This window comes from Schistocerca cancellata, chromosome 4 (assembly GCF_023864275.1).
Source record: "Schistocerca cancellata isolate TAMUIC-IGC-003103 chromosome 4, iqSchCanc2.1, whole genome shotgun sequence".
NCBI lineage: Eukaryota > Metazoa > Arthropoda > Insecta > Orthoptera > Acrididae > Schistocerca > Schistocerca cancellata.
The window spans coordinates 235,679,625-235,697,599 of NC_064629.1; the positions used below are offsets into that span (position 1 = coordinate 235,679,625).

At 35.0% G+C, this 17,975-nt stretch overlaps 1 protein-coding gene across 2 annotated transcripts in view; it reads right to left on the minus strand.

Moving 5' to 3' along the window:
- LOC126184544 (1-phosphatidylinositol 4,5-bisphosphate phosphodiesterase eta-2-like) overlaps positions 1-17,975 on the minus strand; it is a 475,410-nt gene that overhangs the window by 51,008 nt on the left and 406,427 nt on the right. The window contains exons 9-11 of one of the 2 annotated variants that reach the window (XM_049926959.1): positions 8,698-8,907; positions 3,314-3,528; positions 3,065-3,152 (exon numbers count right to left, since the gene is read on the minus strand). In XM_049926959.1, the coding sequence (XP_049782916.1) occupies positions 3,065-3,152; positions 3,314-3,528; positions 8,698-8,907 (513 nt within the window). Of the gene's footprint in view, positions 1-3,064; positions 3,153-3,304; positions 3,529-8,697; positions 8,908-17,975 lie in introns of both variants that reach the window. The other variant, XM_049926958.1, reaches the window with a different exon arrangement.

Below are 17,975 nucleotides of genomic sequence, written 5' to 3' on the forward strand. Positions count from 1 at the left end.
GAGTAGAGCTATCATGAGTCATTTCCGCAATTAGCTAGCAGGTAGGAGGCACAGCTGTACTGGAGACAGGCATAGCCCAGTGTCATTAGGAATGCAGTGAGGAAGGGAAAGGGAGGAGCACAGAGGTGAAAATAGGCAGAACAGAGGCTAGGGAAAAGAGGGAAGTTTGAGGTTAGTTACATTTGACGAACACAGTGCATGCAAGTCAAAGCTACTTAAGTTTTCTGGAGATCCACACAACATGGCAAAAAAGTGAGTAGTGTATAAAATATGAGAAAATGTTAATAAATTAGTTAATTAATTAGTTGTCAAAAACTGAACACAGATCAGCCATGAAAACAGCAAGACGGTGTACTGAACAGCCTGAAACAGCAACATTGTCATGGGGAAGTGGTCATAGCGTTGGAGTGCCAAGTGGGCGAGCAGTGTTTGAAACTCTCTTGTGCCATTTATTTATTCACTTATTTTTCACACCATTATGAACTGTCCATCCAGTCATTGAAATGTTTGTTCTCTTTCTGTAGTCTTGGTTATAGAATATGACACATGTGGTAAGAATACATTACTGTCACAAGTAAATGTGATGAATAGTGAAAGCAGTAGGGGAGATACCACATAGATGTCTCACAGAAATGAAAACAGCAAATAAACGGGTGTGAACTATGTTACAACAATGGAATTCAAGAGGCAAGACCTACAAAATGGAATGCAATGTTTTGACAGAACACAGAGAAACTGTGTGATTGTGAAACTTATGCATTCATTTGTTGCACCTTATGAGACAAACTATTATGTTTTCATTATTTTGTTGGGAGTGATCACATTCTCATTCATACAAACACCTATATTGGACAAGCAGGGCATACCTCACTCACTTATCAGTCATACAAATTAGGTTCATTACTAAGAGATTCCTATCAAATGACACACATACTGTCACTAATGCCATGTAAAAGTAAACCTAAACAAACAAATAATAATAGCAGTAAACTGTTTTCAAGGAAGTACCATGAAATGTTTCTTTACAAAATAAAGACACAAAATAAACACACCAACCATAGACAGCAAAAGCTGACACATTCTTAGCTCTTAAAGCACAGGCTTTTGAGTTCATTTCCATTGCAAACTGATCTTTTTCCATTTTTGGTCTTCACTTTTACCCTGATATCACTTGTCCATACGTTTTGTATTCCAGTTCTTAAGATTGCGTTGTCCAAAACCTGTAGCGTCCCAGAGGTGAGATCCATGCATATTGTCAGACCTGACTTTTCTGTATTTTGGCTATCACTACTGTAGTGACAGTATCAGTGATGACCTGCACAAAAAGCTTGAGCATGTCCTGTGACTTTGTTGATTTTGTATTTTTTTCAAATCACTGCTTTCCCCACAAAGAAAGTGGTTCCATATCTTCCCTTCCAGTATAATTACCCTCTCTTACATGATACATTAACACTATGATGCAAAAATGAAATGACTTCTTGTTATCACTGATAAATCATTTATTACACGGGACTTGCAGAGTTGTTGGAAAATCCATGCCATAGTTCAAAATTTTATTTTTATTTTGATTTGTCTTGGGAAATAGAAATAAAAAAGTTTATGCAAGCATACAACCACAGCTTCAAAAGTCTGCTGAAGAGTACCCAAAACAAAAAGAATTATATTAAACCAAAATGAGGGGTTCACACTTATAAAGTACTGGTACAATTTAATATAGATGGTATAATTTAATGTAGAAATACATATCACCAATGTACCTTACAAATCCCTGGAAAGAAATGAATTATACCAAATATAGTAAACGTTATTAGTCTTGAAATTGCCAGTTCTTATGAAAATGGGGAGCTGTTGATATAAAATAAGGTCTGATTGTTAAAAACATATCACTACTCACTAAGAACCAGGAAGCATATAAAACACTGACACACACATTGTCATTATAGATTATAATTCAAATGCTGGTGCCTGATAGGACCTAACTAGTTCCCAGTAATAGGTAAAACTATTAAAGTTCTTGCAAATGTGTCTATGCAGCAAATCTTGTTCCACAACTTTATTGTAGTCTCCCTGCAGTGCATTTGTTTTCAGAAGGTACAGAAGATGAGAGAAAGGGGAAGTGTGCATCTCTGATGTCTTAAAACAGGAGCACAATTTAAACATAATTTAAAAGAATTTGTGGTGGCCAACTCCTCCTATTCCATCCATGATTTCTCAACAAATGCAGTAGACCATTTTAATGAAAATTTATTATACTTTAATTTTTGGCAATACTTGGTTGTAACAGCCAAATAACTACCTACTGTGTGAATGATGGATATATGGAAAGCATGTAAGTCTTAAGTCTGTAAATGGTGGAAGTTTAATTTTAAATGTTGTACATAATCTGACTGTTCTTAACTGAGCTTCATTAAAATGAATAATTTACTTTAATTTTTGACAATACTTGGCTGTAATAGCCAAGACACTAGCAAATGTCTGAATGATGGATTTAATGAAAGCAGATGTAAGTATTCAATATTAGAAGTTTAAATTTAATTCATGTACATAATTTTATTGTTTATTGACTGAGGATCATTAAAATGAATGAAACTCAAGTTTTTCTAATTACATTTTTGTAATGTGTTTATCTGGCATGTTCCACACCCAGGAGGATTCCCTCTTTTATGGGTCTATGGAATGAATAATTAATCTAATCTAATGTAATCTTTACTAGGACCTGTGGAAAACCGTTCACTCACTGTACTGATAAAGTGTTTGTGTGATTGATGTTATATATGAACTCATTTTACTGGAGACCATGTGATGTTTAAACTCTCAAAAAACTGAAAGTGATATTGAATAATCATCAGGAATTCCAACTGATTACTTTTTACATAAAACTCTCTTTAATTATTGACAGTAAGTTTAAATCTTTTTGAATACTGCAACTTACATTGTCAAGTTTCTTCTGTAGTAGGCTGTATAACATGTAATGTAATTATATTCGACAACCAACATTATATCGGAGGTAAGCACTATTGAATTAACAACAACATAACGTTGAAATATGTAGTCTTTATCTTACCTTGAGTTAAAGTCTTCTCAAAGCCATGAAAGTGAACAGCTTGGCAAATATTTACAATGTTGGATAATGTAGGAGAAACCACTGTTCCCTTAACACAAAAAAACAGAAAATGTGTTATGATCCTTGCACAAAAGATTGAAGGTGGGGATATGTAAGGAAATAGGGGAGAGGGACACTTACATATAACGTTCACAAACTGAATTCTTAGATTAGTAATATGGATGTGTAAGTGTTGAATACCTTCATTACCTGAGCTCCTTTTGTCTCCATCTTATTATTACAGTCTTCTTCGGAGTCCTCATCATCATCTTCCATATCATCATCCTCACTATAAGAATCATCTTCATCACTTCTATCAGAAGGTTTTAACTTTTTAGCTTTCACAATTATTCTGTTTTTCAGATCTTCAGGAGATGGTAGGAACTGCATTCCTTCTTCATCAACTGGTTCCATATATAAGCTCTCTGAAAGGTAAACGTATTTTCCAAATAATTAATTCTACAAATACTATGAATAAATCTGTGGTTTTACTTTACTTTTCTTTACACAAGAACACTACACCAGTTCAATATGATCATGCAACCTGTTACTATGTTATACATTAATAATATAATATCTGCAGCATACAAATAACCAGTACCAATGTCAACTTCTAAGAAAATGGTGACATTCAGGTAGAAAATAGATAGTAACATATTATTCATAATAATCTGGCACCTCTACAAGAGGCACAATACATTGAAATGTTTGGAAAGTGCTGAAGATTTACATTATGAAATTCTCAACTCTAATTCTAGATCAATCAATATATTACATGTTTGAGTTACTGTAATAGTAAATGAGTGAAATGACTTGTGAAGCTCTGAATTGAGAAGCATTTTCTCAAAAGTAGATACATGCTCAGTTGTTCAAAATCAAGATTTCTATACTAACAAATCAAGCTTGTTGCTATGCATAACCTGTTGAAACGGTTTTGTGAAAAGCTAATTTTTCTGTTGTTATAGGTTTGAAAACTCTGAGTTTTTGTAAAACTTGATATTTGTTCTTAGCCAATTAAAGCAAAAGTCAATAAATAGAGACTGTGGTTTGCTTCTGAGAGAACTGAAGGGAGAATAACGGTGTAGGATGTCACTGTCAATGATAATAAGAGAGAGTTTCCTGGAAGAAAATTGCTGCCAGAACCAATAATAGAATTTAACTCCTAATTATTGTACAGTTCAGGCCAGCTTTGTCAGGAAAAAGGAACAGCAAGAAATAAACAACAAAGAAGAATAGTGTTTTGATAAAGTGCAACACAGGGAAAAAAGATGGCCAGACAGTACTTGTATGTGTTGCAACGTTTCAAGCAATATCAGGGGTACTCAAAGACAGACTCTCAAAAGGAACAAGGTGTGGAGGAAGATAATCAAGTAATAACAAGCCACAGGTTGCACAAACTCCACGCAAAAAATTTCTGTGCAATAATGAAAGACAGAAAACCAAATATGCTTAAAGCATGTTTTGATAAACTGTGCAACAGAATTAGCAATACTAAAGCTCTGTTGGTGAAGTATTCTAGTATTCTATTCAAGACAGGTTTGGCTATACACTTTGTGCATTATGATTCATTCTTGTGCACAGACAAAGGAATGGATTACTATTTACACTTAGCTTGAAACAGATGGACTGAAAGGGTGCGACCAAGTAGCCTTTGCTCTACTGGATTTCCTCAGAAACACTGGGGCATTCCAGCCAGAAAATTGTCCAACCGAAATTCATTTATTTGCGGACTTCTGTACCCATCAAATTAAAAATAATCATGTGCAACCTAATGGTCTTCATGCTAGAAAGCTGAACATTTAATTAGCTGGTACATTATTTCCCTTTTCATGGTCACAGCTATATTCCTGAGAGAATGTTTAATACAGTGGATAAAGACGACCGGAAAAAAGAAGATATTCTTCCACTGACTGAACACTATAAAGTGCTGGAACAATATGGCATTGCCAAGATACTAAATAAAGATAGGGAAACCAAAGATCACAAGTCCAGTGCAGTAAAAATGATACAGTCTAAAATGCCTTTCAAAATAACTGCTCAGTGAGTGATGGCTTATGAAAAGTCTAAGAAGAAGGTATTATGGTCAGTACCAGACACTTATAATTGAAGTCCTATAGAGGAGGAGGAATGGAAATCCAGAAACTGCAGCTAGGATGTGAGGAAACCAACCACCTTGAAAAAGAAGAACATGGTAAGCAAGGGAAAGAAAAAGTATGTCGTACAACTTATGTGGCATTTTAATGTACCAGAAGGAGCAAAAGAGTTTTATGAGGACATTACTGAAAGTGATCAATAGATTTTAAATTTTGTATTGTTGTAGCCAGTACTTTGTGTTGAATTTCAATAGCATTTCTTACTATTTTGCACTTCTGCTTGTGAAACTTTTATGGATAAGTATGATACTAAAGTGTAATATTGCAATACATTATTGAGATTCTGTGTAAAATGAACAATAAAGTAGCTTTCTTTGTAATTAATGGTAAAGATACAAAATGGGAAGAAACCAATTTGAATGTATATATTAACAAAAATTTTAATTTCCATCATCACATTTAATGATTTTGAATAAGCTTGGAAACTTTGTCCCTCTATTCTGAAAAAAAAGGAAATTTTAGAAAAGTCAAACACACAATTGAAATCATGCCTACAAAAGCTATGTAAATGATAAATTATCTGGTCTAAGTATTTTGGTGTGATATGTGAAAAATGTCTTTCCTGAAAAATTTACTTTTTTTTGTGTTTATCGAGTTTTGAAAAAATGTTTCTCAGATTTCCTAATAATGTTGCCCCATCATGTAGCAAATCTCAGGTGGCATATAAGTTCACATTTGTGTAGTTATTCAATTATTTATGCCCCTTCTAATGCGAAAAGTTAAACAGGAGGATGATAAATCTCACCTCTCTGCTTCTCACTTTTTCACCTCTCTTTAAACAGAAACTTCTATTCTATACAACAAAGAATCATTAATTTTATGTCTTAATCTGCAATTTGTATATCACTGTGAACAGGGAGCATTTTTTATTGTACTAGAAGTATTGGATCCCCCTCGTAGAATGCAGTTTAGTCTTGTTGTTATCATTTAGCTACAATATAGCAGGTCAGCAACTGGAAGCAGTTAATTCCATAAATTATCTGGGAGTACGCATTAGAAGTGATTTAAAATGGAATGATCATATAAAGTTGATCGTCGGTAAAGCAGATGCCAGACTGAGATTCATTGGAAGAATCCTAAGGAAATGCAATCCAAAAACAAAGGAAGTAGGTTACAGTACACTTGTTCGCCCACTGCTTGAATACTGCTCAGCAGTGTGGGATCTGTACCAGATAGTGTTGATAGAAGAGATAGAGAAGATCCAATGGAGAGCAGCACGCTTCGTTACAGGATCATTTAGTAGTCGCGAAAGCGTTACGGAGATGATAGATAAACTCCAGTGGAAGACTCTGCAGGAGAGACGCTCAGTAGCTCGGTACGAGCTTTTGTTGAAGTTTTGAGAAGATACCTTCACCGAGGAGTCAGGCAGTATATTGGTCCCTCCTACATATATCTCGTGAAGAGACCATGAGGATAAAATCAGAGAGATTAAAGCCCACACAGAGGCATACCGACAGCCCTTCTTTCTGCAAACAATACGAGACTGGAATAGAAGGGAGAACCGATAGACGTATTCAAGGTACCCTCCGCCACACACCGTCAGGTGGCTTGCAGAGTATGGATGTAGATGTAGGCTACATCCTTGGAAAAACTGGCTTTTAAATCTTAAGAAGTAATACTTAGCTACCAAATTAAGTGATTCAGAATCTTTGTAACTCTTGCATGATAATACGATGAAGGCTTTCATTTTGGTTGCTGGTAAGTCTTCTGGATTGTATGCCCATGATCCAAGAAAATTTTTGATTCCTGATGTTTTGTCCAGATTTGCACTGGGCATCTTCATAGGTGCCCCTAACAATGTTGGGTCTTGCTGACTCATGAGTAGAACCTCAGAGAGTGAAATAAATATTATGTAAAATGGGTATGATCAAGTTTAAACATGATCAGCAAAGATAATACTTGCTATCGATTGTCAATGTCAAGGATAAAAACTCATCTATCGATTCTTCAGAGCCACTGTCCATATATTACTAAGTTTCATTGTTACTTGTTTTCTGTTGAAATTATCCCCATGCTTACCTATTTTGATGGCTTCTCTATATAGTCATGGATATTAGTTTGTTACTGTAAATAAAATTTTGGTTTCAGAAAACTTCATTTAGTGATTTCCTTCAGTCAGAAAATCATGAACTGAAGTTTTCTGAAACCAAAATTTTACCTACAGTGATGAATTATTATCCACAGCTATACAGAGAAGCCATCAAAATATATCACCCTGGGGATAATTTTAACAAAAAAGAAGAAGCCATGAAATTTAGTTATATGTGGACAGTGGTTCTGCAGAATCAATAGATAAGTTTTTATCCTTGACAGGCAAAAATTCATAAGCTTCATCTCTGATAAGGATTATCTCTGCTGATCACATGTAAACTCATCCATGCCCAATTTACACAGTATTTGTGTCACTCTTTGACATCTGACTCATCAGTTGGCACGATTCAGTGTTGCCGGGAGCACCTCTGAAGACGTCCAGTGCAGTTCTGTATGAAACGGCAGCAACCTCATATGTGAGTTTGACAGTGATAGCTGATTTCATACTCAGTGTACATTCAACATATATAAATGTGTTAGGCTTGCTTGCAGCATATAAATACGGATGCATTATCTTGGTGCTTTTGATTATTATAAAATTTCTGAAAAAGAAAACTTTGTTAACATCTATTGTTTGTTTAAATGTCAGCAAGGTTTTTCCAAAAGTATTTGTCTGGATTGTAGCCCTGTACCAAAGTGAAACATGGACAATAAACAGTTCAGACAAGAAGAGAATATGAGCTTTAGAAATGTGGTGCTACAGAAGAATATTGAAGATTAGGTGGGTAGATCATATAACTAATGGAGAGGTAATGAACCAAATTAATGAGAAAAGAAATTTATAGCAGAATCTGACTAAAATAATGGATCAATTGGCAGGACACATCCTGAGACATCATGGGATTATCAGTTTGGTAACAGAGGTAACTGTGTGTGGTGGCCAGGGGAGTGAAGGGGTGGGGGCGGTAAAAACTGTACAGGATGATCAAGGCTTGAATACATTATGCAGGTTCATATGGATGTAGCTTGCAATAATTATGCAGGGATGAAGAGACAAGCAGAGGGTAGGCCAATATGGAGAGCTGCATCAAACCAGTCTTTGGACTGAAGAGCACAACAACACAAAGAGTGCATATTCTTCTGGCTCTTAATTGACAGAAGCCTTTGGCTACAACAGGTTTAGGTCACTTGACATTGTACATTTTTCATGTTTGCGTACCACTTTCAAAACTAAAGTTATCTACTATTTTGTATAACTGTGTGCTACTTGCAGTATTTTCTGTTTCCCGAGTTGATGAAAATGCTTTGTCTATCTTTAACATATTCTCTCACTTAAACCATTTTTTAAATTATTTTCTTCTTCCTTACCTAGCAGGCTACAAAAGAAAATTTGATGGATTAGTTCCTTACCTCCTAAAACGTCCACTAAAATTTGTACCAGAACATCTTGTTGTTTTTCACTACAGTGATTTTCAAGAGACAAAATAAGAGGGTATTCTGAGGAATGAAATGCATATGGTTTTATGGCATCTGTGATCACATCTCTAAATAAAATCTTTGAAGTCAGAGTGTATCCATGGTAAATAACTGGTTCACCATCAGCACCATCCCAACAGTCCACTGAAACAAAAAAAATGACTATATATATATGATGATCTGGTTACCACAGAAATGAAAAAGTGCTTAAATAATTTAATCCATACAAATGTATGCATTATGACTATCTCACATGGTCATGATTTAACATTTTGGGCATCTGTCAACTGCCAAGTTAGTACTGCAAACAACTTTATCACTGAAAAACATACACATGGCTAATCTAAATGTCTCATTGGGTTCCAAAGCACTGTTTATTGACAAGTATATGACATAAAAAAACAGGTGATACATGAAACTATACATACACTCACCAAATTTAAAAAGTCCTCTTGATTGGAGTTTCGTATCCGACTGCACCAAACTATGGAAGGTGATGATGACTTTGCACTGAGCAATAATGCTACTTTCTATCCATCAGGAGATATGAATCATCACAATGTGATAGTACAGGGTACCGAATTGCTGCATGTCCTTGTGGAACTGAAAAGGGATTCATGGAAAGTGAATGTCTTCCATGCCACATCCAAGACAAATATATATGGCCCCTTTTTTTGATTGAGCAGATGGTGACAAGTTCTGTGTACCTAGATACAGTGCAGCTGTGGTTGTTGCCACAAATGACTGCTGACTCCTTGTCTTTCATCTTCCAACAGGATGCAGCTCCACTTCACTGGAGAACAATTGTCCACTCTTTTCTCAACAGAGAACTGCCACATTGCTGGATAGTGCATGCTGATCTGGGTGATGCTACTCTGTTGCCATGGCCCCCCTCCTCCACCCCCCCCTCCCACCAGTCATCACCATGTCATTTCTTCCTGTAGGGTTATATTACAGACAAAGTTTATGCACCTCCAATGCCAACAACATGGCAAGAACTGCAGGAACCCATAATTGCTGCTGTGATGTACACTGATGGAAACATGCTAGTGAACATATGGACAAAACTATATCGCAGTTTGGCTGTGTTCTGAGTGGCCAAGGGTGCACACATTTAATATTTATAGAATGTATCAGAAACTTTGTGAGTGTATCTTTTCTAGTATCATTCACATTTGTACATTATATACTTGTAAATAAACAGTGCTTTGAAACCTGATGAATCATTTACCCTAAACCTATATTGACATAAAAAACATAAACAGCTAGCAAACATTCCATATGGTTCACGGACTTAATTCAAATGCAGAAAGAGAGGAATTACTAGTCAATAAAATATGTACTTCTGTTTCAAGGAACAATGTGGAATATAATATTAGTAGCAAACAAATGCATATCACAATGTGTTTTATATGAGTTGCAAACAATAAAATCATCAGTCACATGCAAATTACCAAGTGGCTTAAACTGAAAAGGACACAAACAAACAATCAAGTAATCAGTGAGACACAAATTATGAAGTGAATTGAACTGAAAAGTACACAGGTGAATGAAGCTAAACTTTTACAAGTTCCAGAAGTTAACTCACCTATTGACAGCCATCAGCAAGCAGAAGCCACACACAACAAAGACACCAAAGATTTTTAGGGTAAAAGCTGTGTTAGAAATGCTGTTAAATAAAGAACTATAAATCTTTTCACCGAAAGTGTCTAAATGCCCATATTTTGTTGTATTACACCATAATATTAAGTCACTTGAGAATAAAATTACCATGTTGGAAGCACTACTCCAAAACAACTAAACGTGGATATAATTTTCATTACTGAACATCGACTACATAATGTTGAAGTAAAATTAACGTCAATAGAAGGATATACATTAGCAAATCATTTTAGCAGAGAGTTCTCCCAACAAAGTGGTAGTGCTGTCTTTGAAAAAGGGCAGACAAAGTTCTGTGGTGTGAATAAATGCCTTATTGACTCAATAAATAAAGATTTCAAACTTTCTATTATTAAACTGCAAGAAATTAATTTAATAAGTATTAACATGTATAGAGCACCAAGTGGAAATCTGCAGTCTTCATGGCCAGACTAAGGGTACTACTGAATGTTAAATATGAAGCCAGATCTTTGTGGTGACTTCAACATCAATTTTTCAAAAGACATCAGTATGAGAGGTACTTTGATAAATATGATCAACACATTCAGTACAATCCCCACAACATAATGCCCATCAATATCAACAGAATGCACAAATTCCATTATTGAGCAGACATGCATCACAGACACCAGCTACAAATTCACAAGTGTAGTAATGAGCATGGGTTATAGTGATCATGAGGCACAGCTACTGCGTATAGAGATGATAAGAAGTAGTAGCAGTTGAAGAAAAGTAGTCAAAAAAAGAATTTTCTACAAAGACAACAATTTTTAATTTGTAGCTGATTAGGCAAAATCGGAAAAGAATTTCCATTCAGGACAATGTCGATAGTATGGACATGGTTTTTCAGAACATCTTCCTTTACTATTTTAATGCAGCATTTCCTATTGAAGTAAAAACATGCAGGCACAAGAACAAAGTAAAGGCATAAAAATTTCCAGAGGGAGAAAAAGATGTCTGCAGTAATGTTGTAGAAGATATGGAGTTATCCTAGAATTTGCAGATTATTTTAAATCTCCAAAAGAATCTATGATGGAGTAGTCACCCAAGCTAAAATTACACAGAATGACAATTTGATAAGAAACCCATCAAATAAATTGAGATGCACGTTACAGTAAACCAAGATTTTGGGATTTCTGAATCAACTAGGCCTCATGATTCCACCCTGGATTAATTGAAAGATGCAAGTCCATCTCAATTTTGATAACATTCATTCTGATTCTGATCTTAAGTACAGGTTTTATTACTTCTACAAAGTATGCTACATACTAAAGTATTTTTGAAAACATATATACTTTTCAAATTTGTCTATAATATAATAAAACATTTTTGAGAGCTACAGTATGAAAACATAACATTACGAAAATTGGTCATCCAATAGATTTCACTTTACAAAAGCCTATATTAAAGAAGAATTGGTATCTTTAAAAGTTATAATAAGCTTTTATTTATGTTATAAAATTTATCACAAATGCTACATTTAGTCATCAAAAGTCCATATTTCATACCAATTATAGAAAATCATAATTTATCAATCATCAAACAAATTGTCAACAGTGAATTCCAATAGTGTAATTAAATTCACCAGGCGCAATTTCTCTTGATGTAAAATTTTAACACTGCATTTCTAAATAAATTTTGTGACATGGCATATTTTGATGTTCTAAATTTGACTTCAGGATGACATAAAATTTCTTTTGCAACTTTTGATTCTCAGAGTTTTGTAAACATAAAAAGATACAAATTTGCACTGTTATAGAAACCAGATATCATTACACTAATTATTTTGACTAATGAACTTCTAAAACAATGTGGAAAACAATGCTATATTATATAGAACTGCATCCATGCTAAATCAGTCAATCTGAAATCATTCTAGAACGAGCAGTCAGTCTGGAAATACTAGTTGCCTGAGTTATTATTCAGCACTTGAATGCTACACATCATGCATAGTATGTCCTTTGTTTTGAGAAACTGTGCACAAATAAGCTATATTGGTGGAAAAACAGATTGCTGTGTTTTGTTAAATGTAACAGTTTAATTGTGAAGTCTCATTCTCAAGATGTTTAGATGCACTAACATATTAGGAAAAGAACTTTAGCTATTAAAGTCCATAATAGTTACAAAAAAGTGTGCTAGTACGTAGTAACAGTAGACGCATATTTTCAGTGGAATGTCTCGTTCAGGACCTCATATCTCAGGAAGACCATTATTTCTTTCAAGTAAACTGTAAAGGACCAATTCCATGTTTATCCAGTACCAGTAAGTTAGTGATATTGGATGTCTCTCTATGTGAAATGCATACTGATGAAATTATAAGTAAAATTAAATCATTAAGCAATAAAATGTCAAGCGACCTTAATGAAGTACCTGACTTCATATTAAAATGTGTATTAATAACATAGCAAATGCGTTGTTAAAAATTTCCAACCTCTTTTTAGAAACTGGTTTCTTTCAAGATGTTCTGAAAGTAGCAAAAATATTTCCACTCCAAAGAAAGTTCTTCTGACGTAATATCATATCATTGACCTGTGTCACAGTTAAGTTTCTTTTCAAAAAATCTAGAAAAATTCCAGAAGAAGCTCCTATGAGAGGAGCATAATAAACATTGCTGTTGTACTACACTGTAAGATACCAGAGGAAATAAAAATTGCTACCATACATATCCAATATTTAAAATGAAAGCAGAGGCATTTCAAATAAAGAACTGTTTATATTGTGTGAAAGAATTTCTGAATATGTAAAAATGAATGTTACTTTAACTTCTCCTTCTGAAATTCAGAAAATTATATATTCTCTCAAAAATAAAAGTTTATCTAGATTTGATAGGGTTTCCAACAGAGTACTAAAGGCTTGTTCCTTTATAATAAGAACTACCTTTTCTGGAATATGTAATGCATCACTAACTCAGAGCATTTTTCCGGAGATGTTGATACATGCCACTGTTAAATTCCACTATATGAAAGGTGATAGGAGAGACGTCAATAACTACAAACCCATTTCAATACTAACATCATTTTCCAAAATTTTGACATCATGTTTTGTATAATAGTGTACCAACTAAGCAACAATTATATCATCGGTAAACCACAGTTTGGATCTGAGAAAAGTTGCTCAACTAAGAAGGCCATTTACACATACACTCACCAAATTTTACAAGGACTAAATAACAAAATAGCACCAGTTAGTATTTTCTGTGACCTATCGAAGGCATTTGACTGTGTGAATCACAATATTCTCTTGACTAAACTGAGGTTTAATGGAATTAATGGTATAACAATCCTATGGCTAATGTCATATGTAATTGAAAGAATGTAGAAAGTTTTACTTAATAATTCAACCAACATAAGTAGGTGAGATTCTTCTGACTAGGGACAAATTACTTATGGGGTTACACAAGGTTCAGTCTCTGGTCAACTATTGTTTCTCATATATGCAAATGACCTACTGTCTAACTTACAACAACCAGGATTTGTCCTTTTTACAGATGACACTAGTATTGTAATCAATTCAAACACATATAAAGCAACAGAAGAAATGGTAAATAATGTTCTTAAAAGTATTATTGATGGGTTTTCTGCAAATCATCTCACTCTCAATCCCAAAAACCACAAAAGATATTTAGTTCATCACATCTAGAGGTACTGCATCAGTGACAAGTGTAACACACTGAGGAAATAATATCCAGAGTGAAAATGCCAAAATTTTTAGGTGTCGTCACTGATGAGAATTTAAACTGAAAAAAGCAAATTTTTAAACTCCTAAAGCAACTTCAGCCACATTTGCACTTAGAATCATTCAAATCTTGGCGTGTGAAAGATCAGTAAGTTGATATATTTTGCATATTTTCACTGAATAATGTCATATGGAATAATGTTCTGGGGTAACTCAACTTCAAGAAAGAAAGTCTTCATTGTTCAAAAATGTACTGTAAGAATAATATATGATGCTCAACCATGGTCTCTTGTAGACATCTGTTTAAGGAGTTAGGAAATTTGACTACTGCTTCACAGTACATTTATTGTCTCATGAAGTTTGTTGGCCGGCCAGTGTGGCTGTGCGGTTCTAGGCGCTTCAGTCTGGAACCGCGTGGCCGCTACGGTCGCAGGTTCGAATCCTGCCTCGGGCATGGATGTGTGTGATGTACTTAGGTTGGTTAGGTTTAAGTAGTTCTAAGTTCTCGGGGGCTGATGACCACAGATGTTAAGTCCCATAGTGTTCAGAGCCATTTGAACGATTTTTTGAAGTTTGTTGTAAATAATCCACTGCAGTTCAAGAGGAACAATGATGTACATAATTGCAATACCACAGGAAAAAATGAGATTCATTACTTCACATTAAGATGGTCTTTAACACCAAAAGGGTGCACAATGCTGCTTCCAAAAGCTTTGACCACTTACTCAACGATATAAAATGTTTGAGAGACAGAAAAGTTAACTCTGAAAACAAACAATTTCTCCTTAACAACTCCTTCTATTCCATAGAAGAATTTCTGATTTTGTAGTGTGTAAAAGGTGTTGGGTAGGAATTACTAACTCACAACAGCACTAAAAAAAGTAGACAATAAGAAAACCATTTTCACATAGAATGAGTACTGTGAATGTAAAATGACTCATTCCACATCATCATGATTAATTCTACAAATAATCCACAAAACAAGAAATTAACAAACTGTTCTGTATGATAAAACTGAACCAATAAAAAAATCAATCAGCCAATAATAGTGAGTGGTCAGACGAAAAAGCAGTTAAAAATAAACAGCATAGATGATGTGTTAAAAGTTGAAAACATCATTTTTAGATGACAATAACACCTTTTATAATGAACTGAGAAAGGAAAAGTAGTCTGTACGAAGTTTTGGCTTCAAGTACAAAAGAAAAACCTACCCACATACAACATAATAACACTCAACAAATTGCTACAGAAATTTCTTAACATCTTCATTCAAACATTATTACTAACTTCTTGTTTATTGCATGAAGAGAACAATTTTCAACATAAATTATAGTTGTATTAATGCAATAACAGAAAATTCTGGGGAGAACAAACAATGGTCCTGGACACAGTAAAAGTTACAAGTGATAGGGAGAACTAACTTGGGAGAGGGAGTTATGTGGTGGGGAGGGTTTCAGAGGAGGGTCATAGAGCAAAAGGACAGTAACATGATTTCAAAGACAGCTCTCCCAGGTTCTGGATAGGTAGTAACATGTTGTGCATTGGTATACAAGTACAGTAGTTACAGAGTTACAGGACTGAGGGAGGTAAGTAGAAAACAGTGCACATGAGGTTACATAGTCCAGTAAACTCTGCTAAAGTGTGAAGAGTGGCATAAATGTGGAGGGAACTTTCAGTGGGCAGAATTAGATGGATCACAAGACAAGCTGATATTCGGGATTGGGGCCTAATGTATTGTGTGACTGAAACAAGCAATGAATAGAGCAGTGAATATGAGCTTACTGAGTACCAGAACCAGATTTGTGGCTGGATCCAGGACTTCTTTGCAGATAGAGCACAACATGTCACTCTTAATGGAACAAAACTGGAAGGTGTAACATAATATCAGGAATACCTTAAGAAAGTGTTTACAATATACAGAGTGTATCAAAAAGAATCATCTGATTTAAAAAAATCATAACTATTATGTTATTTGAGATATGTGTGTGTATAACATACTGTTGCAAAGAGAAAATTCTCAGGTTTTACATGGATCCCGCTAAGTTGCAGCTGTATGCATGCCCTTCAGTTTTAGTAAAATGGTGTCAGGACAACAGAAAGCACTTTGTGTTCTATGTTTTGCACAGTGTGGGTCAGTAATAACTGTTCAGTGTGACTTTTGTACTAGGTATGATGTGGATCCTCCCACAGTACAGAGCACTAGATGATGGCAGATGGCATGAACAATTCTGAGAAACAAGTTGTTTGTGTAAAGGCAAATTGCTGGGCTGTCTCGAGTGCCTGACACAGACATCAAACACATCCATCATAGTTCCACAAGGAGTCCACAGAAACCATTCTCCATGCAGCTCAACAGCTCAGTATGCCCCTAATGTCATGTGTTGCATTGAAGTTTACACATGAAACTTACAAAATTCAGCTACTGCAAACCCATTGTGAAGGTGACAAACAACAACATGTGAAGTTCTGTAATTTTGTTCTTGTCAAGATGGAGGATGACAGTTTTCTTCCGTGCTTAGTGTTTAGTGACGATGCAACATTCTAATTAAATGGGAAGGTGAACCATAATAATGTGAGAATATGGGGTACAGAACAACCACATGAAGTTGTACAATATGAGAGAGACTCTCCAAAATTTAATGTGTTTTGTTGCAGATTCACGAGAAAAGGTGTATGGTCCATTTTTCTTTGCCAAGAACACTGTTACAGGAAGTACATATCTCGATATGCTTGAGAACTTTCTTTTCCCATAGTTGGAGGCTGATTCAAATGACTTCATTTATCAACAGGATGGGGCACAACTACACTGGTATTTGGAAGTGTGGGATTTTTTAAATCAAAGGATTACTGAATGATGGATCGGTCTCACTGGACCAAATAATTCAGCCTTACATTACTGGCATCCAAGGTCACCAGATCTGACTGTATGTGATTATTTCTTGTGGGAGTTTGTAAAGAATCTGTTTATGTGCCTCCATTACCAGCCACAATGAATGAACAGAGACATCGCATAACAGCAGCTGTGGAAGCTGTAACTCAAGATATGCTCGCTGCAGTGTGGGCTCAATTTGAATACCGGATTGATATACTGTGCATCTCAAGGTGAGTATATTGAGTTTCACATTCATCAGAAAACAAAGTTCAATGTTTATGTTTATTAGTTTCAGAAATATAGATGTGCCAAATTGGATGATTCTTTTTGATACACCCTGTATATAAATCATCTGGTGGATAATGTCAAAAGCTGCATGAGGATGGTTCCAGATGATGTGGTTGTCTATGAGAAGGTAGCAATGCCAGAAGATTGTAGAAAAGTGAAGGAAGACCTGCATATGATTGACGAATGGTGCAGAGACTGGCAGTTAACTCTGAATGTAACTAAAGGTAACATATATATATTCATTATATTCATAAATGTAACATACTGCGCATAAATAGGTGAAGAAATCAATTACTGTACAGTTAAATTATTGGTATCAAATTACTGGAAACAGGAACTATAGTAAAATATCCACAAATAACCATCCAGAGTGACCTTATGTGGAATGACCACATAAAACAAATAGTAGGAAAAGCAGATGAGATTCATAGGAAGAATCTTACCAAAATGTAATTCATTCATGAAAGAAGTGGCTTACAAAGCACTTATGCAAACAATTCTTTAATATTTCTCATCAGTTTGGGAGTCATACCAGGGAGCAAGAGCATTATGGATATGCTCAACAAACTATGGTAGCTGACACTACAGGAGAGGGATTGTGCATCAGGAAGAGGTTTACTATTGAAATTCCATGGGAGTATGTTCTGGGGAGAGTTAGGCAACATATTACTTCATTCCAAATATGTCTTGTAAAGCAACCACAATGAGAAAATCTGAC